At 40.4% G+C, this 24,246-nt stretch overlaps 2 protein-coding genes across 9 annotated transcripts in view; one reads left to right on the plus strand and one right to left on the minus strand.

The window, feature by feature from the left end:
- Positions 1-1,613, plus strand: part of rassf10a (Ras association domain family member 10a) — a 2,103-nt gene extending 490 nt beyond the window's left edge. The window contains exons 1-2 of one of the 5 annotated variants that reach the window (XM_083561097.1): positions 1-1,404; positions 1,437-1,613. The exon at positions 1-1,404 is cut by the window's left edge and continues 490 nt beyond it. In XM_083561097.1, coding sequence (XP_083417223.1) covers positions 1-1,054 — 1,054 coding nt within the window. In that variant the 3' untranslated portion in view covers positions 1,055-1,404; positions 1,437-1,613. The remainder of the gene's footprint in view (positions 1,405-1,436) is intronic. The other 4 variants (XM_083561098.1, XM_083561099.1, XM_083561100.1 and 1 more) reach the window with 4 other exon arrangements.
- An 18,421-nt stretch (positions 1,614-20,034) lies between these two features.
- LOC310736944 (uncharacterized protein) overlaps positions 20,035-24,246 on the minus strand; it is a 48,848-nt gene continuing 44,636 nt past the window's right edge. For all 4 annotated transcript variants that reach the window (XM_083561030.1, XM_083561028.1, XM_083561029.1 and 1 more), the window contains exon 16: positions 20,035-21,180. In XM_083561030.1, coding sequence (XP_083417156.1) covers positions 21,093-21,180 — 88 coding nt within the window. In that variant the 3' untranslated portion in view covers positions 20,035-21,092. The remainder of the gene's footprint in view (positions 21,181-24,246) is intronic.

Below are 24,246 nucleotides of genomic sequence, written 5' to 3' on the forward strand. Positions count from 1 at the left end.
GTGGGGTCGCGAGCAGTGCAACGTGCGCTTCGTGCTGGTCCGGAGCGACGCGTCGTTACCGGGCAGCGGACCGCGCAGCGCCGAGGCTCGCGTCGTACCCAGTAAAGAGAGCCGGCGCGCGGTTACATGCGAGCCCGCGACCCTGGCGGCTCCTGCGGTGGTCACAGCCCAGGAGGAGATCTCTCAGGAGAAACGGCGGCGCGTGGTCCGCAAAGCGTTCCGCAAGCTGGACAAGATCAAAAAGAAGGAGAACGTAGAGGAGACGTGCGCGGAGAAGATGGAGACTTTGGTGCACCTCGTCCTGTCGCAGGACCACACCATCAGGCAGCAGACGCAGCGCATCCGCGAGCTGGACGGCGAGATCGAGAGGCACGAGACCAGGGTGCACACGGACCGCATCAGGCGCCACGGGATCAATTATGTGCAGGACACGTACATGGTGGACGGCGCGGGCGCGAGCGCGGAGCTGGACGCGGACACGTTGGCGCGGTGCGACCGAGTGATCCGTCTCCAGGAGCAGATCAGCGAGCACAACGCGCTCCTGGAGAGACTCACCAGAGAGATCCAAGAGGAGCTCGACAGGAGGTGGATGGCACGGCAGCGAGAAGGAGACGCACAGGAAACCCGCGAGGAGATCCCAGGGTCGGAGAAAGACCAGCTCTTGGAAGAGGAGAGGATCATAACGCAGCTGGACACGAGCTCGTACATCGGACTACGTCTGAACACCGAGCTTCAGGCTGTGCAGAGCGAGATGATCGCCAGCCTCGAGGTTTGGGAGGCGAAAGAACACGAGCTAAGAGATCTCCTGGAGGAACTTGACACGCACACTGGCCGTGATGGAGACCCAGGACAAGGAGATGCTGCGTTCACGGATGATGTTCAGTCTCCACCTCCACCGCCGTCCTCCGTGGACCAGAGTGACTGCTGGATAGAGCAGGTGCGAGGACTCTCAAAAACAAACACGAGCGGCAATGATGACGACTCGGACACTGGACTGAGCTCAATGCACAGTCAGGACTCGGATAACACAGCAGTATGTGAGTCTCTGGTGTGATTCTCTGATGAGGGACAACATCCTGGGACAGAAGACCCAGTCTAGGACTTTCAGACAAATAATCTGATCAGTAGCTACCTATGGGTAAGAGTGGAAAGTGCATCATGTTGCAGGTACCACTTAATTCAGTGGTCAGGAGCTCTGTCTGTCATAATGCCAGCATTGTCCACCATCCAAGGTGATGCTTCTGAGATGGATTTCAGAGTTCCCACACTGATATCATGGAAATATATTTGCTTCGGACCTAAAGGTTTACAATAACCCCAAGTTGCCTTTCATGAAATATGCCTGAGGTTGTGTGTGTGTGTGTGTGTGTGTGTGTGTGTGTGTGTGTGTGTGTGTGTGTGTGTGTGTGTGTGTGTGTGTGTGTGTGTGTGTGTAGCAATGCAAAGTAGCTAAACAGGTTAACTGTTCGAGTTCATTATTTATTTTAATATCTACAATGCCGTTCTACTTGTACACTGAAGCCAGAACTTCATTATTAGATGTCAGCAGATCGAGAACGTTATTCATCACAGAGCATATATTCACCAATAAACGAGAAACGTGTGGAATTTGAGACTGATAATGAATGTAATGTTATGCTTATAACCTCCACAACACTTTGCTCTACACACAGTGGCTCCAAAAGTGAACATTTCAAACCATAAAATGTTTTATAATTATACATTTGTAATAATTAAGTACAAGCCAACAGACGACTAAATAGCAGGATTATACAGTATACGGACAAACGTTTGTGGACACCTGAGCATTCTGCATTTAGTCCCCATTTACTGCTTCCACTAGATTTGATGTGGATGATGTAGATAAGATGAGGAACCCTGGGGTACGGTCAGGCTCTATCGCAGGCCTCTCAAGATCTTTCACACCAATCCATGTAATAAAAATGTTAACGGAGCTAGCTTTCTACACAGGGTCATTGAACAGATTTGTTCAAATGAAAAAAGTCACGCTACAACATCCAAAGATGCCTTTGTGGTAATATATAAACATATGGATGAAAAAGTCAGGTGTCCCTATACTTTTGTCCATATAATGTGTCTATAGATTTATTTTTGGGGGATAGATCATAAAAATTGCAGTCTGGTTCACTGACTGGATTTGTTTAGAAGAAACGATTCAGCATTAACGCTCGACACTTACAGCTGATTTGCAGGAAAAAATGTAACATGGCTGATTTCCTATTCCCTCGTGCACTACTCGGGGTAATGAGTCACCTGTTTGATGATATAAAGAAACGAGGAGTATGTGGTCCTCAAACTGTAGGAGCCAAGTAGAGAATGTAGAACCCGAAGCTATTCGTTATCACTTGGTATCTCTGCAAACACAAGCAGTGTGAAAACATTTATATCGAATCATCTCAGATTTAATGAGACGCAGCTACACAGGATTGTGAAATCTTTATCCCAAAAACATCAGTTATTCAACTTTAAATAGCTTTAATAATGTGAAATCTGGAAATGAGAGCTGCTGAACAAAACTGGCATGTTTCAAACGGAAACTTTTCCGGAAAAAAACTGTTCCTGCATTGAAAACGCTTTTCTACTGAGGATTGAACAGGTTCTGGATTGCCTACTAATATTTGATGTGTTCTATCAGTCACAGGACCACATCCATTTAATCCAAAGTGCACAAGTTATTACAGAGATCAATATGCTGACTGATGTGTAGAAGTATTACTTTATATTATAATATATTGATAAATAAAATACAATTTGTCATAATTATTACTTTTTTTTTTTTTTTAAATAAACAATAATAAAAAAAATGTTTTCTTTATTTATAGAAAAACACAATATGAATATTCAAACAGTTTGAAATTAATATTAATTGGATATAATATATAATATGATTAATTAATTTTATATAATATTAATTATATAAATATATAATAAATGAATATTATATACATATTATTAGGTCATATTAATAGCATTTTTTTTATTTTTATAGCATAAATAATTGCAGATAATACAAAGCATAGCATATACACTATATATTATATAATATTAAATTCACAAAATGTCCCAATCTGATCAAAGCACTTGTAGATATCCAGGAGTGAATCATTAAAATCCTGCAATTAAACTAGTAAAACTGACCAACTGGTGAAACAGTCGAGCAAAGTTTTGGAACTAAATATGTGACCTTTATTTTAGAGATTATAAGTGAGTTCCTGAAAGGTTTCTGCAGAAAAAGCAGGTGTCTTCAGATCCTTTGTATTGCACACATTACGGTCAATATGGAGTCGCGAGCTTAAACAACATGCATTATCTTTTTTTTTTTTTTTTTTTTTTACAAAAAAGACGTGATGTGTGAAATACATGTATGTGTGTGTCGGTCAAACTGTTAACATACTTCATCTCACAGTGAAGCCACGGCTACTGATGTGCTACTTACCAAACATTTACTCATTAACTAAAGAGCATAAGATCGTGTCCTGTGTTTTAGGACCTCAGTTTGACCAGGCTGATGTATAACTCTGTTTTCTGTCTGTCTAATATACAGAGAAAGAAAGAAAGAAAGAAAGAAAGAAGGAAAGAAAGAAGGAAAGAAAGAAAGAAAGAAAGAAAGAAAGAAAGAAAGAAAGAAAGAAAGAAAGAAAGAAAGAAAGAAAGAAAGAAAGAAGGGAAGGAAGATGGTGGTCTTGTAAACGATGTGCGTCAACAAATCAGGTTTATTTATTGCAGAAAAAAAAGAACTCAGAACGAGCGCGCGGTCCTGCAGAGATTTCACAAGGACGATGTGTGTCATTCTTGTCATGTTGTCTCATGGAATTAAAAGGACGTTTTAGAGCAAACGCTTGTTTTCTTGTTGTTTTTGTAGATTGTGTGTCTGTGTGTCTGTGTGTGTGTGTGTGAGAGAGAGAGAGGATTGTGTATCAGAGACCGTTGTTTTCGCTCATAGCTCCAAAGCAGCCAAGCAGGACGCCACGTGTAATGAATAATCGAACTCGAAAACACACGTTTACGCAGAACACAGACGGCGCAAGATTCGGCGCAGACGCTCAGGAATGTGTTACTGCACCACGGCTTTAATTCTCTTAATGCCAGCTCATTTCCTCGTCATGCCTTCTGACAAACAAATTAAAATCATCCGCATCGCAGTCGCACGCGGCAGCTCGCCAAAACACACGATCATAACCATTATATATACACTATCAGTCATAACATTACGATCACCTGCCTGCGATTGTGTTGCTCCACCATTTGCTGAAAAAAAAACCCAGTCCTGACCTGTCGAGCATTAACAGCATTCACTTTTTCAGCAATTTGAGCTACAGGAGATCGTCAGCATCAATGTCTGTCGCCGGTTCACCACTGGTCCTTCCTTGGAGCACTTTTGATAGATACGGACCACTGCAGACCAGGAAACACCCCACAAGAGCTGCAGGTTTGGAGATGTTCTGACCCAGACGTCTAGACATCACAAACTCAAATCTTTAAATCCTCACCCATTTTTCCTGCTTTTAACACGTCAACTTTGAGGACAAAATGTTCACTTGCTGTCTAATAAATATTTTCCCCCACTAACAGGTGACATGATGAAGAGACCAACAGCGTTAGTCACTTCACGACTCATAATGTTATGTCATACCTGAACGGTGTGTGTGTGTGTGTGTGTGTGTGTGTGTGTGTGTGTGTGTGTGTGTGTGTGTGTGTGTGTGTATATCTTTCTCCCCAAAGCATGTAAACCAGTTTAAGGAGCTCACTTTGTGCACAGAGGCATCACCATGCTGAAACAGTTTTGAGTTTCCAAGTTCAAGCGAATGCAAAATCTTATTATAGCGCCATCTAAAGGCGTCCTGTACAATTGTGTGCCTCCAGTTTTGTGGTAACAGTTTGGAAAAGAACCACATATAGCAGGAAAGATCAGGTGACCCAATTCTTTTGGGCTGTCAATCAATTAAAATATTTAATCGTGATTAATTGCAACTTAATTGCACATTTTTATCTGTTCTAAATGTACCTTAAATAAATACTTTTAAAGTTTTTAATAATCTAATCAACATTGGCATGGACTAATATATATATAAATGCTCTGTATGGACAGATGTTTATGGACCATAAGACTGGTATGTGAACATCCCATTCCACCACATTTAGTCCCCATTTGCTGTTACAATAAGCTCCACTCTTCTGAGAAGATCTCCCACTAAATTTTGTGGAGATTTGTGCTCATTCAGCCGCAAAGTACTGGTGTAGGTAAGGTGAGGAGTCTCGTAGTTCAGGTGAAGGGAAGATTTCATGCTGCTGCGTCCAAAGACGTCTTATACAATTGTGTGCCTCCACCTTTGTGGGAACTGTTTGAGGAAGAACCACATATAGCTGGAAAAAAGGGTCAGGTGTTCCGACACTTTTATCTGTATAGAGCTTTATTAGAGCACTATACCAGGCTACTCAGGATCCTCTGGAAAAGTAAGATGTCCCAAAACCTTTTGTCCATATTGTGTGTATATAGGTTTAATTACACCGTGACATTGATGTCATATCTACACTGCATTGTCAAATGTAACACACCAAGTCCCAATCCACCAGTTTTTTAAATCATTTTGAGGATTTAAGGCTTAAATATTTCCCACGTCTTCGTTTAGACGTTGTTCGTACACGCATCACTTCCTCTGATTAAGCTCCAAGTCTGACTCAGCATCTCCAGAATGAAGATATCATCCGTCATTAACGGATGGCGTATCCACATAAAAGGGTTTCTGAGTGACGTGGCTTTGATCGAACCCTCCAGAATCCGTATTACGCGCACGTAATAAACCTGCGACGACTGGATGGGGTTCATTGTGGCATCAGTTCTTCTTTGAAGATTCAACACCCGGTTTATAAAAACCACAAATTTACTGTTTCAGTGACAGTGTAATGGAGATAAATGAGCCATGTGGGTTTTCTCCTTTCTAATCATCAGTTGTGTGGTCTCAGGGCTCACGATGGAGTTTAAAACTGATTCAGGATCAAGATTATGAGGCGTCTCTGGTTTTATTCGTCAGTATCCGAAACTCTCTCAGACGCTTCTCACCAACAAATTGTTTTTCAGAAACGCCTGCTGAGCTAAGGGCTTTTATTGCTACATATGTTTTTCCCCATACAGTGAAATTCTAGATTCTGATTGGTCAGAATGTTTTGACTATGTTTCCATAAATAGATGTGACTGTTTTACGTTGCGTAAGTTAATAAAAAAAAAGTGTGGTATGTTAATCTTTAGGGGTCTCTGTTTGTGTGTGTGTTTTGTTGTGCGCGATCGTGTGTGTACAGTATATGTGTGTGATTATATGTGTGTTTGTGTGAGTAGTTGCATGTAATTGTGTATATGTGTGTCTGTGTAAGTGTGTAATTGTGTGTATGTGTAGGTGAATGTAATTGTCTCTACAGGTGTGTTCACAGTTGTGTGTAAATGCATGTATGTGCGTGTCTGATCGTGTGTGTAAGTAACTTTGTGTGTAGTTGTGTGTGTGTAATTGTTTATGTGTGTTGCGAGGGAAGGAGCGCACACTGCTCACTGCTCACATCACGACTAATCCCCATTCATTCCCACCTGAGAGCTTTACACACACAAGCTGGGATTAGAAGAGTAAATCACAGCCTGCTCAGGTCAACCTCCTGTTTTCACAACCCCAATGACCTTCAGTCTCCAGACCCCCACTTTAGAATGTGTGTGTGTGTGTGTGTGTGTGTGTGTGTGTGTAAGATTTATACATACATCCAGGTGTCTGTAGCCTATAACCCAGACAGATATAAACCCAGACACACACAAGCTATGCATTGTCTCACAGATTCCCACACTGATTTAAGACAATATGCACTCATGCAGGCACACTACACACTACACACACACGCACTACACACACACACACACACACACACACCAATAATGACTGACACATGCACAAACAAAACGAGCAAATCATTCAGGCATGTACACACATTATACACGAGCAATGCAATCTTTATATACAACCTTTTTTTGCACCAAGGACTGGTTTCACACAAGACTATTTCTCCACAAACCACTGCTCTGTGTGTGTGTGTGTGTGTGTGTGTGTGTGTGTATATATCACCTCACTGTGCAGAATCAGTCTGAGATTAATGTATCTATGCACAGAACAAAACTGTGATTCAAGAAAATTTCAGAAGATTTATCCTTTTTATGCGCATGTTTATAACAAATGATGGTGTTTGGGGACATCTGCACTACACTATGCACTATTACTGAACCTCACACATTTCTTTTTTACATTTGGAAATACAAGTCCATTGTAGCAAACAATGAGGAACTCTTCTAGCTTTGGGCTAAAAGGCTTTTTACATGGTCACATGTACATTACAGAAGAGTGAAATTCTTTATTTATCCCAGTGTTGATAGGACACTGCGGTCAGAGCGCAGGATCAGCCATGATATAGGATCCCTCAAGCACTGAGGGAGAAGGTCCTTGTTCAATTGCCCAAGAGTGGTAGTTTGGCAATACCAGGGCTTGAATCTCAGACCTTCTGATCAGTAACGCATAACCACCGCGCTACCACTTTCCATAGCTACCACTTTCTCTTTGTGCAAACCGCAGGTCTAATTCATTACATACTTAGGCTCTGTAATTCATCGGACACACAATATGAACTCCTGACCGTCACAAATACATGTGCTTATGAATGTCTCTGTACTCTATAGCATGAAAAATTCACCCTTCAACAAGAAGTGCATTATTATATCTATCAGGTCCCAGTTTTCCTGTTCTACGTCTCGGTCAGGTTTTCTCGGAGCAGTGGTTTTTCTAAGGAACGACTGGAATCCTACAGTGTGAGTTATACATTGACCAGAGCAAACACATTCTGCTTACTGCCTTGACCTTTTCCGCTCAGCCAAAGACAAATGGACTCAGTGAGGCGGTGTGTTCCTGCACAGAGGAATACAACAATTAGGAGACTTAATCAATCATCCATCCATCCATCCATCCATCCATCCATCCATCCATCCCTCTCTCTCTCTCTCTCTCTCTCTCTCTCTCTCTCTCTCTCTCTCTCTCTCTCTCTCTCTCTCTCTCTGTGTGTGTGTGTGTGTGTGTGTGTGTGTGTGTGTGTTAAACGTGCTCCTGAGGCACCAGTGACCACTGTTCCTGTTCCTATTGAATGGAGGCAACTCCGTGCAACTTGGGATGGTTTCTCATCATCACCCTGGGGATCCATAGTAACACAGGAGCTTTAAGGATGGATTTGGACTGTACATAATGTCAACAGACTGCTACACTGACTCAGGACTACAGTTTGCATTTGATCACAATCACTGCACCTCAACATTGTTCAGCTGCAATAAATGGAAATTTTTTGCCACCCAGATGAGGATGAGGTTCATTCTTGAGTCTGGTTCCTCTCAAGGTTTCCCCCTTATGCCACCTCAGGGAGTTTTTCCTTCACCAAAGTAGTCACTGGTTCCCTCATCAGGAACAAACGTACAGTTATAAAGAACAAATAAAGACATCTGTCTGTCTGTCTGTCTGTCTGTCTGTCTGTCTGTCTGTCTGTCTTGTCATTGCATAGTGTAGCTACACTGCAACGAATTGCATTTTAGATTCTACCACAAGTGCAAATTGCAGCATTGTGCAAACTGACTAAAGATTTAAAGATTTATGATCACACTCTTGATGTCACCCAAATGAGGATGGGTTCCCCTTTTGAGTCTGGTTCCTCTCAAGGTTTCTTCCTCATAACATCTAAGAGAGTTTTTCCTTGCCACAGTCGCCATAGCTGCTCATTAGGGATAAATACACACCATTCACCTTAACTGTTGATTTCTGTAAATCTGCTTGAGACAATGTCTGTTGTGAAAAGCGCAATAGAAATAAACTTGACTTGACTGACAAGTGCAGATAAATATGTACATATATGCTCACTCAGCTATTCTGGTCATTTCACTGGTGTATTAGACCTTTAATACTGATTTCTGGCCATGATTAAATGTAAATAGTTCCTTTATTTGAAGAAAAAAAAGAAAACAACAATAAAAAAAACGGATGCACTGCTGCCAGACAGCTGTGAGATAATCATGCCATTTATCTGCTTTTCACAATACAAACAAAAAACAAATGGGGCTGGCTGAAAACGACATTTATGATTCATATCAAGGCTGTCACACAAGAATCCTGTCACACCAGCCTGAGAATATTCTCTTGCTTTAAATCAGGTGTTTACTCTGTTACTCCAAACACGAGATACAACAGATTCTTACTCTTCTTAAGAAGTTCACAGTGAAAAAATGTTTTGCTTGTCAAATATTTGCATTCAGAAATCATACTAAAACTAAAACAAAGACAATTTCCCAGAAAAGTTATAAATGATATGGACAAAAGTTTGTGGATACCTAAGCGTACGATTAGTATCCACGATCCACTCTTCTGGGAAGATGTTTCACTAGATTTTGTGGTCTGTGGGGATTTATTTGACCACAAGGGTCTTAGTAAACTCAGGTACTGATGTAGGTGAGGTGAGGAGGCCTAGGGTGCAGTCAGCATTCATATTCATCCCAAAGGTGTTTAGTAGTAGTAGTCGTGGAGCTCTAAGACAGGAGATCTTCCACTCCATCCCATATAAGCAAATCTTCCTGGAGCTGGCTTTGTGCACAGGGGTATTGGCATGCTAGAACAGATTTGGGTCTATGGTCTTCAGAGGTTTCCTTCAGAAAGAACCATTCGAGTTGAATAGTGAAATGTGTTCTTGAAACAAAAAGTCTCCCAAATCTCCTAAAATGAAGTTTTAGACTTCTTAGTACAAAAGATCTGTAAGGGAAGTGGTAGCTCAGTGATTAAGGTATTGGACTTTGGATTGGAATGTCAAAAGTTTAAATCCCAGCAGCACTTAGATGCCCCTTCTGGGCCCTTAAGCAAAGCCTGTAACCCTCAACTGGTCAGTTGCAAGTCGCTCTGGATGAGGGTGTCTGCAAAATGCCTGTAGGATAGTCTTAAACATGTGGAAACATCAGGAAAGTGGAAAACAGGAAGTACCCTAAATGCATATCTCTGACTAATGTATTTCGTGTCAGTGAAGACGTATCTTTGGGTCTTTTCCTTCACACTAAGATTAACCTCAGCACAGGAGAGTTATTGGAGCTGAAGTCTGCACAGCTGAAGCAGCACTTTAATAAATCACACGTCCAGTGATCTGATAGTGACAGGGTGCCTGGTGGTAAGAGAAGGCTGGAAAATAACGGAAGCTTCCTGTCAAACTTGTCCGCTACAGTTGTACTGTACCACTGGGGAAACTCAGGACCTCACAACAGAGCTTTCCTGAGTGTAATAGGAGGTTAACCATGCATACAAAGAACCCTTAGATGATCCCTGTTCTCTGTGACTTTGGGTACAGAGTTCATGAGTTTTCAAAAACAGAGACTAACACCATAGCAAGTCTTTCATCATCCTGGACTCCGATTGTGTATCAGAGAAACTGTTAGAAATACAGTATAAACACCTGACTTTTCCAGACATTTTGGTTCTTCCGCAAACTGTTACCACAAAGTTGGAAGCACCCAGTTGTATTTTTAGATAAAATTTTCGCTTCACTTGAACTAAGACACCAAAACCTGTTCCACCATGACAATGCCCCTGTGCACAAAGCCAGTTCCATTCAAATATGCTTTACATGGGTTTTGGTGGAAGATCTGCTATAGAACGCAAAACCTATTGAACACTTTTGGGATGAGTATAAACGCTGACTGCACCCCAGACCTCTTTACCTCACCTACATCAATACCTGACTTTACTAACATCCTCGTAACTAAAAAAACACAAATCTCAACAAAATCTAGTGGAACATCTTCCCAGAAGAGTGGAGCTCAATATAACAGCAAATATGGAATGGGATTTGGCACATACCAATTTTATAGTCAGGTGTCTACAAACATTTTCCCATATAAAGTGTTTAAATTATAAAGTTTTGTCCAAAGTGCATCTGGTATTGCTTTTGTTTAGGTGGCCTACCAAAACAAAAAACAAAAACAAAACCTCCAGCAGATATGTAACACTGGTTGATGATTATTTTTTTTGCCTTGCCTTTAAATTAACATTACAAACCCCTACTTAGAATCATACACTATATCTCCAAAAGTATTGGGTCACCCGAACTTTCCTGCTACATGTGGTTCTTTTCCAAACTGTTACCACAAAACTGGAGGCACACAATCGTACAGGACATCTTTAGATGAGCTCTAATAAAATTTTGCATTCACTAGAACTTGGAAACACAAACCCTTTCCAGCATGGCGATGCCCCTGTGCACAAAGTGAAGAATCTGGTTTACATGCTTCGGAGAGGAAGATCTTGCTGCTATAGAGCTCTGATCTCATCCCTACTGAACACCTTTGGTATGAATGTGAATGCGGACTGCACCCCAGGCCTCCTCACCTACATCAGTACCTCCCTTTCATAACTCCCTTGTGGCTGATGAACACAAATATCCGTAAGAACACTCCAAAATCTAGTGGAACATCTTCCCAGAAGAGTGGAGGGAATTAGAAGAGCAAATTGGGACTAAATGTGGAATGCGATACTTATATTACTGTGTGAGGGGTAGATATACTGTGTGTGTGTGTGTGTGTGTGTGTGTGTGTGTGTGTGTGTGTGTGTGTGTGTGTGTGTGTGTGTACTCAGCTAAAGCGAAGAGCGACCGAACGAGTTGAGCGAGTGATCGCTGTGTGCCGAGCGAGTCAGGACAGTTGCACAGAACACGGTGTTCGGCAGCACCCGCCAGACCTGCGTGTCTAACTAACGCGACGTTTCCATCAACGCTACAATAAAACGCCCGCACCATTATGTCACGCCACGCCCACTGGTGCCCACGTGTCTTTTAACACAATCTACAGTGCACTGCAAAAAAACCCTCATCCATTAAAAACTTACAATCCTATTTCTAGACAGAAATTTATTTATTAAAAGATTATTTATCTTTTTTTTTACTTAATTAATTAATTGAGCTTAATTATCATCAGAGACATTATTTGAGGCCTTGTGGCTTTTGAGTATTTTATTAAAGCTGCAATAACTGGTTTTAAAGTTTCCCAGTTAAAAAATGTCAACACCAGCATGAACTTGTGACATACAACCAAATCAATTATATTAATTCACTACACTCTTTCCAAACATTATCCAGTATCATATTGGAAATGTGTTCATTTATACAAATTACTTATGGATTTTTACTGAGTTGTTCTGTGGTGTGATTTCAGATTCTTATGTTGAATTTATGTTCATTAATAACAAAATACATTCAACAATGTTTTATGTTGGAATAAGTTTTTAAGAAACAGCAATTAATGATTTTGCTTTGTGTTTGCACCGAAACTACTGCGTCTTCATTTCAATTAATAACTTCATTTTCATCTTGTTTTTAGTTCTAATGCTTTGTCTCATTTTAAGACAATATATAACAATTCATAAATTAAAAATGTTGTTCTGATTTTAAGATCTTTTCACACAGATTAGAAAAAGCAAACTGTTTATTAAAAAATTAACAAGTTACTTTTCAGTTAATCAGACTGTGGATTGCTTGTAATAAGTGTTTCAAAGCTAATTTTTAAGACATTTGTTTCTTTTTTCAAAGCCTTTATATGTTTTTGTTTCTTTAAAACAAAATGTATTGCACTGGCAGATCATTTAAATTTGCACTTATTTCTTATATTTAGATGGTTATTTTTATGCAGTGTATGATCATCAAAAGTATGTATGATGACTACATGGCCACTCTATATTCTTGATTTTTTTTTAAATATACTTTATATATATATATATATATATATATATATATATATATATATATATATATATATATATATATATATATATATATATATATACAGTGAGGAAAATAAGTATTTGAACACCCTGCTCTTTTGCAAGTTCTCCCACTTAGAAATCATGGAGGGGTCTGAAATTTTCATCGTAGGTGCATGTCCACTGTGAGAGACATAATCTAAAAAAAAAATTCAGAAATCACAATGTATGATTTTTTAACTATTTATTTGTATGATACAGCATCAAATAAGTATTTGAACACCTGAGAAAGTCAATGTTAATATTTGGTACAGTAGCCTTTGTTTGCAATTACAGAGGTCAAACGTTTCCTGTAGTTTTTCACCAGGTTTGCACACACTGCAGGAGGGATTTTGGCCCAGTCCTCCACACAGATCTTCTCTAGATCAGTCAGATTTCTGGCCTGACGCTGAGAAACACGGAGTTTGAGCTCCCTCCAAAGATTCTCTATTGGGTTTAGGTCTGGAGACTGGCTAGGCCACGCCAGAACCTTGATATGCTTCTTACAGAGCCACTCCTTGGTTATCCTGGCTGTGTGCTTCGGGTCATTGTCATGTTGGAAAACCAGCCTCGACCCATCTTCAATGCTCTAACTGAGGGAAGGAGGTTGTTCCCCAAAATCTCGCAATACATGGCCCCGGTCATCCTCTCCTTAATACAGTGCAGTCTTCCTGTCCCATGTGCAGAAAAACACCCCCAAAGCATGATGCTACCACCCCCATGCTTCACAGTAGGGATGGTGTTCTTGGGATGGTACTCATCATTCTTCTTCCTCCAAACACGTTTAGTGGAATTATGACCCAAAAGTTCTATTTTGGTCTCATCTGACCACATGACTTTCTCCCATGACTCCTTTGGATTATCCAAATGGTCATTGGCAAACTTAAGACGTGCCTGGACATGTGCTGGTTTAAGCAGGGGAACCTTCTGTGCCATGCATGATTTCAAACCATGACGTCTTAGTGTATTACCAACAGTAACCTTGGAAACGGTGGTCCCAGCTCTTTTCAGGTCATTGACCAGCTCCTCCCGTGTAGTTCTGGGCTGATTTCTCACCTTCCTTAGGATCATTGAGACCCCACGAGGTGAGATCTTGCATGGAGCCCCAGTCCGAGGGAGATTGACAGTCATGTTTAGCTTCTTCCATTTTCTAATGATTGCTCCAACAGTGGACCTTTTTTCACCAAGCTGCTTGGCAATTTCCCCGTAGCCCTTTCCAGCCTTGTGGAGGTGTACAATTTTGTCTCTAGTGAGAATTCTAGCTGATAGACAGGTGTTCAAATACTTATTTGAAGCTGTATCATGCAAATAAATAGTTAAAAAATCATATATTGTGATTTCTGGATTTTTTTTTTAAATTATGTCTCTCACAGTGGACATGCACCTACGATGACAATTTCAGACCCCTCCATGATTAATAAGTGGGAGAACTTGCAAAATAGCAGGGTGTTGAAATACTAATTTTCCTAACTGTGTGTGTGTGTATATATATATATATATATATATATATATATATATATATATATATATATATATATATATATACAGTACAGACCAAAAGTTTGGACACACCCTCTCATTCAAAGAGTTTTCTTTATTTTCATGACTATGAAAATTGTAGAGTCACACTGAAGGCATCAAGGGCTATTTGACCAAGAAGGAGAGTGATGGGGTGCTGCGCCAGATGACCTGGCCTCCACAGTCACCGGACCTGGACCCAATCGAGATGGTTTAGGGGTGAGCTGGACCGCAGAGTGAAGGCAAAAGGGCCAACAAGTGCCAAGCATCTCTCGGGGAACTCCTTCAAGACTGTTGGAAGACCATTTCAGGTGACTACCTCTTGAAGCTCATCAAGAGAATGCCAAGAGTGTGCAAAGCAGTAATCAAAGCAAAAGGTGGCTACTTTGAAGAACCTACAATATGACATTTTCAGTTGTTTCACACTTTTTTGTTATGTATATAATTCCATATATAATTCCACATGTGTTAATTCATAGTTTTGATGCCTTCAGTGTGAATCTACAATTTTCATAGTCATGAAAATAAAGAAAACTCTTTGAATGGGAAGGTGTGTCCAAACTTTCGGTCTGTACTGTATATATATATATATATATGTATATTACACACACACTTTTTTTCTTAAAAAGAAACATGTAGCATGAAATGAAATGTGTAGCAGCAGTAAAACAGATGGCAGAAAAGTCAGACTACAGTTAAATTTTTTGTGTATGTGACAAATAAAATTTTATTTGATTTGATATGTGCAATAACTTGTTTAACTGTACCGTTGTAGTAAAAAAAAAGTTTTAAAAAGTGTGTACATGTATATATATAAATTATTATTATTATTATTATTATATTTTATTTTTTACTTTGAGCTTTAATTTAACAGTAAGCAACTGCATCCCAACAATGTCCACAATTCTATTTTATTTTTATAAAAAAAAATAAATCTGATTCTGATTGGTTCTCTTTGGATCCCCCTGATCCATCCTGATACCCTCCCTCTGGATGAAGTTCTTTTGTATTCGAGACACTCATGTTTCAAATGAACAGCCTGAAAATCCATGAAGTTACTGAGCAACTCAAGAACTGAGGATGGATTTGGACTGTAATTATTATAAACCACAACTACCAACTGTTACAGTGGCTTTTGATTGGGTTCCCTTTTGGGTCTGGTTCCTCTCAAGGTTTCTTCCTCATGCCATCTCATGGAGTTTTTGCTTGCCCCAGTTGCCACTGGCTTGTTCATTAGCGATAAACTTATAAGCACTAAGAAATATTTCATCTCTGTCTCTTATCTTTCTCCTATTTTATCATCTTTATTTCTGTGAAGCTGCTTTGGGACGATTGTCCATTGTTAAAAGTGCTCTACAAATGAAATTGAATTAAAGAGGAAAGACAAAGTAAAAAGAGAGATGAAGAAAGACATACAACACTTTCAATCAGAACTGAAACAAACAGATTTAAAACTACACATATGTACAAAACGCTCACAGAGGAAATCACCCACCGCGGATGTTCGTTTTTGCAGCACACCTCTATCCCACATCCCAGCGCGGAGCTCAGGAAGCAGATGTCTCCTCTGCCTCTTCCTGTCCCACACACCGTTCCCACAATCCAGAAAAAAACAAGATTAGTGAGAGTGAAGAGAACACACACACACACACACACAAGCAATTTATATTTCCCTGTATAAACAAATAGTCATCATTATTTACCTCCAAATTAAATTTAAAAATTTGTTGGGATTATTATTAGAGACATTATTACACATTAGAGAGGTGCTGCTAGTTTTAAAAGCAGGGAAGATGATGTTCAGTTAGTGGAGGGAGTCTCCAGTATCAGTCATTTGTAACAGTGTCAGAACAGTCATTCTGGATTCAGGCTGATGATACTGATGATACTGATGATAATTGTTGGGGATTCGGTATCACCAAGCCACTGTTGGGCCCTTGAGCAAGGCCCTTAATATTTTGTGTTCCAGGGATACGGTATCATGGCTGACCCTGGGATCAGATCCCAGCTTCCAAACAAGCTGGAATATGTGGAATTTCATTGTGCTGAAAAGAACGGGTGAGTAAATGTTTCTTTTTCTTATTGTGCTAAAAAAAAAAGAACTCGGAGCAAAGTGTGAAATAGAGATTCCTCCTAAATAGCAGGCTCAAGAATAACCAAACATTAACACTGTACTGTTACATTACAGATCCAGGGCAAACATCAACTAAAGAACCTTCAAGGTTAAAAAAAGTAAAAAAAAAAGAACAGTGCTGGGAAACGGGATCATCGTTTTATTAAAGGAGCACAAATAACCATCATGTTTCTTCTTTGCTTTCAGTTTAAATAAAAAAAACAAAGCGCAGAAAAACACACGGGCCAAAAACGTTCGAGTTGGGACTTGCACGTCGGTCACGTGCACGTGCGACGCTCTGTATCATTAGAGCGTCACTCAAATCCCTGACGGTTTCGCTGAAAAGCTCACGCCACGTCTTTCAATACTCCTTTTCACGTCTGTTGGAGGAACATCCGGCTCGTTGAACAGCTTAAAAACAACTTTATCCACTCCATCATGCTGAAGGTGAAGAGATGAGCTGAACCTCATTTACATGCGAGTGAAAGAACAAGGGAAGTTCAAAAGGACTGAAAGGCTAACTGGGGTGTCTCACGTCAGCGATCCGTCCAAACAGAACTCTCTTTCACGTCCCCCACGCTACCTGTATGAACCCCCCTCTCCTACCCCCAGACCCCTTACTAACCCCCTCTCAGGAGCAGCTTTGATGGTGAACTAGCGCCTCTGAACCGTTACAACGTCAGACTAATTCACTCAAAGCATTCCTGAGCTTAATAGGTCACTACTCTAATAGCTGATGTCCTGTTCAGGGGGAGGACAGTGCAGAGGCAGGTGTGTGTGTGTGTGTGTGTGTGTGTGTGTGTGTGTGTGTGTGTGTGTGTGTGTGTGTGTGTGCTATCTGTCACAAGCTTCCAGATGGAATCCCGAGCAGCATCCAGGTAGGAAACTCAGGCAACAATAAAACACTGCACAGACAACATTTCCTTAAAGCATCAACTGCTTAATAAAATGAGCTTTAACTTATATGATCCAAGCAAAAGTATCAGGACACCCGGTTTTTTCTCACCTGACACGGTGACGGTGCTGGAATTTGAACCCACAGCTTTCCAAGCAACATCGTAGCCACTGAGCTTCCGCAGATCCCCTCTCCACCTTAATGCACGTTTAGGATGATCAGTTTTAGATCCGCTAATGAGCAACAGTTCACACGTGTAGTAATAAACAGGAGGGTTGTTACGTAGCGTGGTTAAATGAAATGGGAAAAAAAACAACACACAGCTACACTAAAACACCTACATTACACTGTATAATAAATAAATAAATAAAATAAAAAATTTTAAGTACAAGGAAAGATTCCGGTCTCCAGTAATAGTCAAAAGTACCTAATTTATAATGTACTCAGAATAAAATTGACTAATATCCGAGTGGATGTAAATCAAACTATTTGTTTTTAATTGATGAAACGCCTTAAAGAGTTAATTAATGTGTTATGCAGCAAAAAATCTTCTGTTATAACATCGCTTATAATAATCACAAATGCAGATTGAGAATTCAGACGTACACCTTGAACAAGTTTCGCTTTCCGTTGGGTCTGGATCGCTGACTTTCGTCTTTTTTCTCGTCAGTTTAAAGCTTTTATTCTCCCCATCAATCATTGCAGTAGTTTTCTGGTGGATGGTTTGTTCTCCATTACATTATTTAATTGTATTTATTTTTTGACTTTCTAACCCTAGATATGATTTAAACAGTGGTGGACGGTCAATCCTTCTCCGCAGGCCTGAACACTATCAGAAACACTGACCTACATTTACAACCTAAATTCTAATATTTGTTTCATGAAATTGTATTAATTTTTTCCCAACAGTTTATTCTCTTCATTTCGTAGTGTTTCTCTCGGCTGCACTGTTTCCAGTACGTGTATGTGGATGTTAGATTTTTTGTCCAATTAGATTTCAGACTCTACGTGCTGCCATGTCAATCTAATCTGCCCAGAGCCTTTAAAATCAGCACTGCTGGCCTTTTTACCTTAGTCTCTATTAGCAATAGCTCTGTTTCTTTAACCATTTAGATTTCATAATCTCCTCACAGGGCAGCTAGCAGGCCCAGAGTAGCTTCAGCATTTTTCCGTCCTCTGATTGGTTGGTCAGAGGGAAACTGTTACAGCCAAGTTTGACTGGTAAAACACGTGTGTAGCTCTGCACATATTAATTCATCGGAGTTAGACTTTTTTACACCTACGGAGGAAGAGCAAGACTACTGGATTACAGCCTCTGAGGATCGGTGCAAAATTTGAGTCTGCATCTCTGGTGAGTGGGTTAGATTTTATTCAGATTTTTTATGTTTTTGTCATGTTAGTCAAATATTGATTCTGAACTGCTCCAGATGTTGTAGGTGCAGAGTTGTGGTTGTAGTGTAGAGGTTTGGAGTCTTAACTGGGTTTCTTGCTTGTGAAATGCCTCTCTATCTTTAATGTCACGCCTTGTTATATTGCTATATTATATTATATTATATTGATCAGATAGATGCTTTGTAACCCAAATCATCTAAACACACACAGACACCTCAGTGGTTAAGGCTCTGGGTTACTGATTGAAAGGTCAAAAGTTGAAGCACCAGTATCGCCAAGCTGCCACTTTTGGGGCCCCTGAACAAGGCCCTTAACCCTTTGTGCTCCAGGAGGTGCTGTATCATGGATGACCCTAGCTTCCTATCAATGCTGAGATATGAGAAGTAAGAATTTCTCTGTGTTCTAATGTACTTACGATCAGTATATATCACTTTTTGGAAAGCACAGAGAAGAGGACATAAAAAAAAAAAAAATTTGACTTGCTGGAATATTAAAGTCTCTAGAAGATGAGATACGGAGGGAAACAAACACAAACCGGCTTCTCCGCTGATTTCAAGGACTGAGTCACACAAAATCAACGTATAGCTGCTGCATGTTTGCGTGTAACCTTTAGCTCTGGTAATTACAGAGTCTCGTTTCTCACTACACTCCCTCTTGTGCACACACTAATAAAACACATGTGATGTTTGTGCTGTGAGCGTTCCTCTCCAGGCTTTTTCACAAAACACACAGAGGGGGAGAAAAAGCACAGGCTCACTCAGGAGTCAATGCCAAGGTCGACTGATAATACGTTTGTATACATACTATGATATTCATTATGCAAATTTGGACTTTATAACATTATTTGCATACTGGATATTGCTGATAAAAAAAAAATCCTCTTTTAATGCACAAGCAAAAGATTTTATGATTGCGAATGGTCAGAATAATAAGATAAGGTCTGAATATATATGTCTTTATACATTATGTTTAATAGATAACGATCACGATCGATGGTTTTAACGAGCCGTTCCGTAAAGTTGCCTGTTTAATTACTACAGTAAAATACGTCTAAATATTTCACATATCACACTTGACACGTTTTTCCCTCCACATTCACCAAAACCTGTTTCCTGAACACATTCACCCCTAAAAAACATGTGGAACATTCCACAAAGTCACGTGTGCAACACCATTACCCAAACTTCCCGAAAACCATGAAAAGAAGATACGTTTAAAAAAAATTATAATAATCACAGTTATACAAATAAGAGACGAAAAATGAATAATTGTTAGAATGCTTTAATATATAGACAAAAGTTTGTGGACACCTGAGCATCAGAAACATACGGCTGGAAAAGTCAGGTGTCCCAATACTTTTGTCCATATTGATCAGTTGTGATCATGTATCAGTGTAAATAAGTTGCTAAGAGTACGAGTAGCTAAATGCAACATAAACGTGAAAATCCTTCGTTACAGAAATGATCGAAGACGTGTCTTTAGCCCGGAAAATCATCAACAGTTAATAACGAGAGGCCGTGAAAGTCTCTCATTTATCGTTTATTATCTCAATTAACTCCAAAATTGACCAAAAACATTGTGTATTAGCATCAGGTGAGTTCTTTTGGTGTGCACTATTATGTAGTGTTTATAATTATAAGGTTATTGATAATAAATATACTAATGTATGTATATACATACACACTCACACAGTATATGGACAAAAGTATTGGGACACGCCTTTTTTTTTTTATGTGGTTCCTTCCCCAAATTGTGGCCACAAAGTTGGAGACACACAATCCTACAGGACGTCAAATCCTGTTCCAGCATGACAATGCCCCTGTGCACAAAACCAGCTTCATGAAGATCTACTTTACATGGGCTGGAGTGGAAGATCTCCTGCTATACAGCTTAAACCCTATTAAACACCTTTGTGAATGCTGACTGCCCCCCCTCAGGCCTCCTCACCTCACCTACATCAGTACCTGTCTTCACTAACACCCTTTTATCTGAACGAGAATTGATCTTCACAATATTTGGTGGAACATCTTCCCATAAAAAGTAGAGGTTATACCAGCAGCAAATGGGGACTAAATGTGGACTGGGATGTTCAAAAAGAAGTGCATATCAATCTTATCAGGTCAGGTGTCCACATACTTTTTCCATATAGTGTGTATAAAGATGAAAAAAAACTAATGAAACTGTGTTAAATGTTAGTTTTGTTTCTTGGTGCTGTACGTGATTTCTCGCTCCATGGCCGTGATTCAAGCTGATCTTAGAGCCTCCTCAGCTTTAGGGCTGGATGTAGTGCTCACTCAGAGGTGATTCCACTCCTCCATGTCCCTCAGATCAGCTGAGACTCTCGTATCTGGATGCTTGAACTGGAGCCGATGATGATCTCGGTGAGAGGAGCGCGACCTGGAGACAGGATCCTTGTGAAAAAGAAAACAGAAGAAGTGTGAGTCTTTGATGGACCCCTGCGAGGTCTGTTCCAGGTGGAACCCGTCTTAGAAACCCTCCTGTATGACCCTGGCCACTGTACTGTAACTCGGCTTCATGGTGTTAACGATCTTTTTATACCCCTTTGTGGAGAGCAACACTTCTAAATCTCAAATCCTCAGAGTTCTTTGCCATGGGGTGCCGTGTTAAACATCTAAAATATATCCCTGTTTCATTTCTAAAGTATTGTCCCTTGAGAATATATACTAATATGGTTGCTGAAATTGTAAGGGGCGCACACACTTTTGTGAGATATAGAACAAGAACAGAAGGTCACAATGGAGAGAGAGAACTTCCGCTGGATTTCATTCACAGCTACATGCTGTGATTAGTTGTGATTATGCTCTGCTCTGTTTATGTTCTGCTTTGTAGTGGTGTTTGGATCGGCGACTAGACTTGTTTTAACAATAGCAAGTAAGAAGTAAAAGCACTAAACTCTCTGAGGCCTTCACTAGGGTAAGTTTTCCTTCCGGTAGCCTCCCCCTCTCTTTCCTCTGTGTGTGCTTCACACACACACACACACACACACTCTCTCTCTCTCTCTCTCTCTCTCTCTCTCTCTCTCTCTCTCTCTCTCTCTCTCTCTCTCTCTCTCTCTCTCTCTCTCTCTCTCTCTCTCTCTCTCTCTCTCTCTCTCTCTCTCTCTCTCTCTCTCTCTCTCTCTCTCTCTCTCTCTCTCTCTCTCTCTCTCTCTCTATTTCCTTCAGCTTTTTACTGGCAAAAAACACACACACACACACACACACTTCAATAAAATCCCAAATTCTTGACGGAAAAAAAAAAAACACTTTTCCATAATCATCTCTTTAGAGAATGAAATAAATATGCAAAAATATGCATATTTTATTCAGCTTTTTTTTTTTTTTTTATAAATATATAAATAAAAGGAAAAAAAGTTTTTGGGACACCTGACTTTTCTTGCCATATGCATTCTTATACATATGTACTTCAGCCACAAACATGGAATCACACAAGTCAATTTGACCTTCACTTAATTAGGAGACCCAAAAACTCTTCCAGCATGACAATACTCCTGTGCACAAAGCCTGCTACATGAACATGCTCTACATTGTTTGGAGTGGAAGATCTCCTGCTATAGAGCTCTGAACCCAACCCTATTAAATAATAATAAATGTGAACATTGACTGCACAGGTCTCTTCACCTCACCTACATCAGTACCTGACTTTACTAAAAACCCTTCAATGTGAATGACTATTAATCTTCACAAAATCTAGTGGAACATCTTCACAAATCATTGCCCATATAGTGTACGGCATGTTTAAACTTTTATGTTTAAATAAACATAAAAGATTTCTCCTTCCTTTTGTTAGATAATGACACATAAAAAAAAAACATTATTAGCGTTTAAACGATTATCTCTCTCTTCTCTCGTTAAACAGGCTCCCGAGGTACCACTGACCATCCTCCTGATCCATCCTGACTCCCTCCCTCAGGATGAAGTTCTCCTCAATCTGAGACACTCTGTGCACCTGAGGATGGTTCCATATGAACAGCCTGAAGATTTACGATGTTACTGAGCAACTTAAGAACTTTGAGCATGGATTTTTACTGAAATTCATATAAATACTCCAATGGCTCAGGACCACAGGTTGCATGAACAGTTCTGCATCTAAACATCCATCACTGAACACATCAACAATGATAAAACTGTAATTAATGGACGTTAGGTGTTCCCTTTTAAGTCGGGTTCAAGGTTTTTCCCCGGGGAAGACCTAGGACACGCTGGAGAGACTATGTCTCCCGGCTGGCCTGGGAACGCCTTGGTGTCCCCCCGGAAGAGCTGGAAGAAGTGTCTAGGGAGAGGGAAGTCTGGGCATCTTTGCTTAGACTGCTGCCCCCGCGACCCGGCATCGGATAAGCGGGAGAAGATGGATGGATGGATGGAAATAAAACTGAAATGAATCGATGAGAAAAGTGGAAAGTTGTTGCTATTGGAATGAGAAAATATCCGTGATTTTCTTTGCAGCTGGAAAATCTGATTTATCAACACCTTCTGATTAACCAGAATGAAGAATCCGACAGGACATATGTATTATAACAACACCTGGTCCTGCAGTGTGTGTGTGTGTGTGTGTGTGTGTGTGTGTGTGTGTGTGTGTGTGTGTGTGTGTGTGTGTGTGTGTGTGTGTGTGTGTGTGTGTGTGTGTGTCTACCAGCTGTCCCACACTGAGCACGACTGGGACTGTGCTCAGGAGATTAGTTTGAAGACTTCATTCATGCTGAATTGGAGCTGTACGGTGGCATGTTGGGAGACGCTCCAAATCTGCAGCAGAGCCCTGAATTAGAGCTTTATTAAAAACAAAACAGTCAATAGTCAAAAAAAAAAAAAAAAAGCTGGAGCCACCTGGAGACAGCAGCTTCAGACAGGCTGCGGGAAAAGAGGGGCCCGGCTCTTAGAGCCACGCCGACGGCTAATCCTGACTGACAACGCTCCGGCCTGGCAAATAAACACGAGGAGGGGATTATTAAGGGGGGTTGATGGAAATGAGATCAGAGCGAGGTTAATGCTGTTTGACAGAAAGCACAGAAAGCACGCCTGGCAAAAAGAAGTGCACGCAGATTAGCAAAAACAGAAGCGACATAAGATTACACCTCGATTTTCTCATCAGATTTTTCACTCTTGGCGTCGGGTCCCTCATCTGTTAGGGCTAAGCGATATCGGTATAATAATCAATATCGTGATAAATGATTGCGCGATACACTTTTCTGGAGATATCATCGGTATGACGGCGTGTTTTTTTTTTTGTGTAGTAAGAAATGATCTGAGAGCTCAGCGGTTACGGCATTGGACTCAGAAGGTCACAGGTTCAAATCCCAGCACCATCAAGCTCCCACTGATGGGCACTTGATCATGGCCCTTAACCCTTAACTGCTCAGTTGAAAGTAACGATGAATAAGAACATTTCCCACATTCTATAAATGTGAAAGATTTTTTCTATTGTTTTGCACAATGTTTGTCAGCTTACCATTAGTATTG

This window comes from Silurus aristotelis, assembly GCF_946808225.1.
Source record: "Silurus aristotelis genome assembly, chromosome: 14".
Lineage (NCBI taxonomy): Eukaryota > Metazoa > Chordata > Actinopteri > Siluriformes > Siluridae > Silurus > Silurus aristotelis.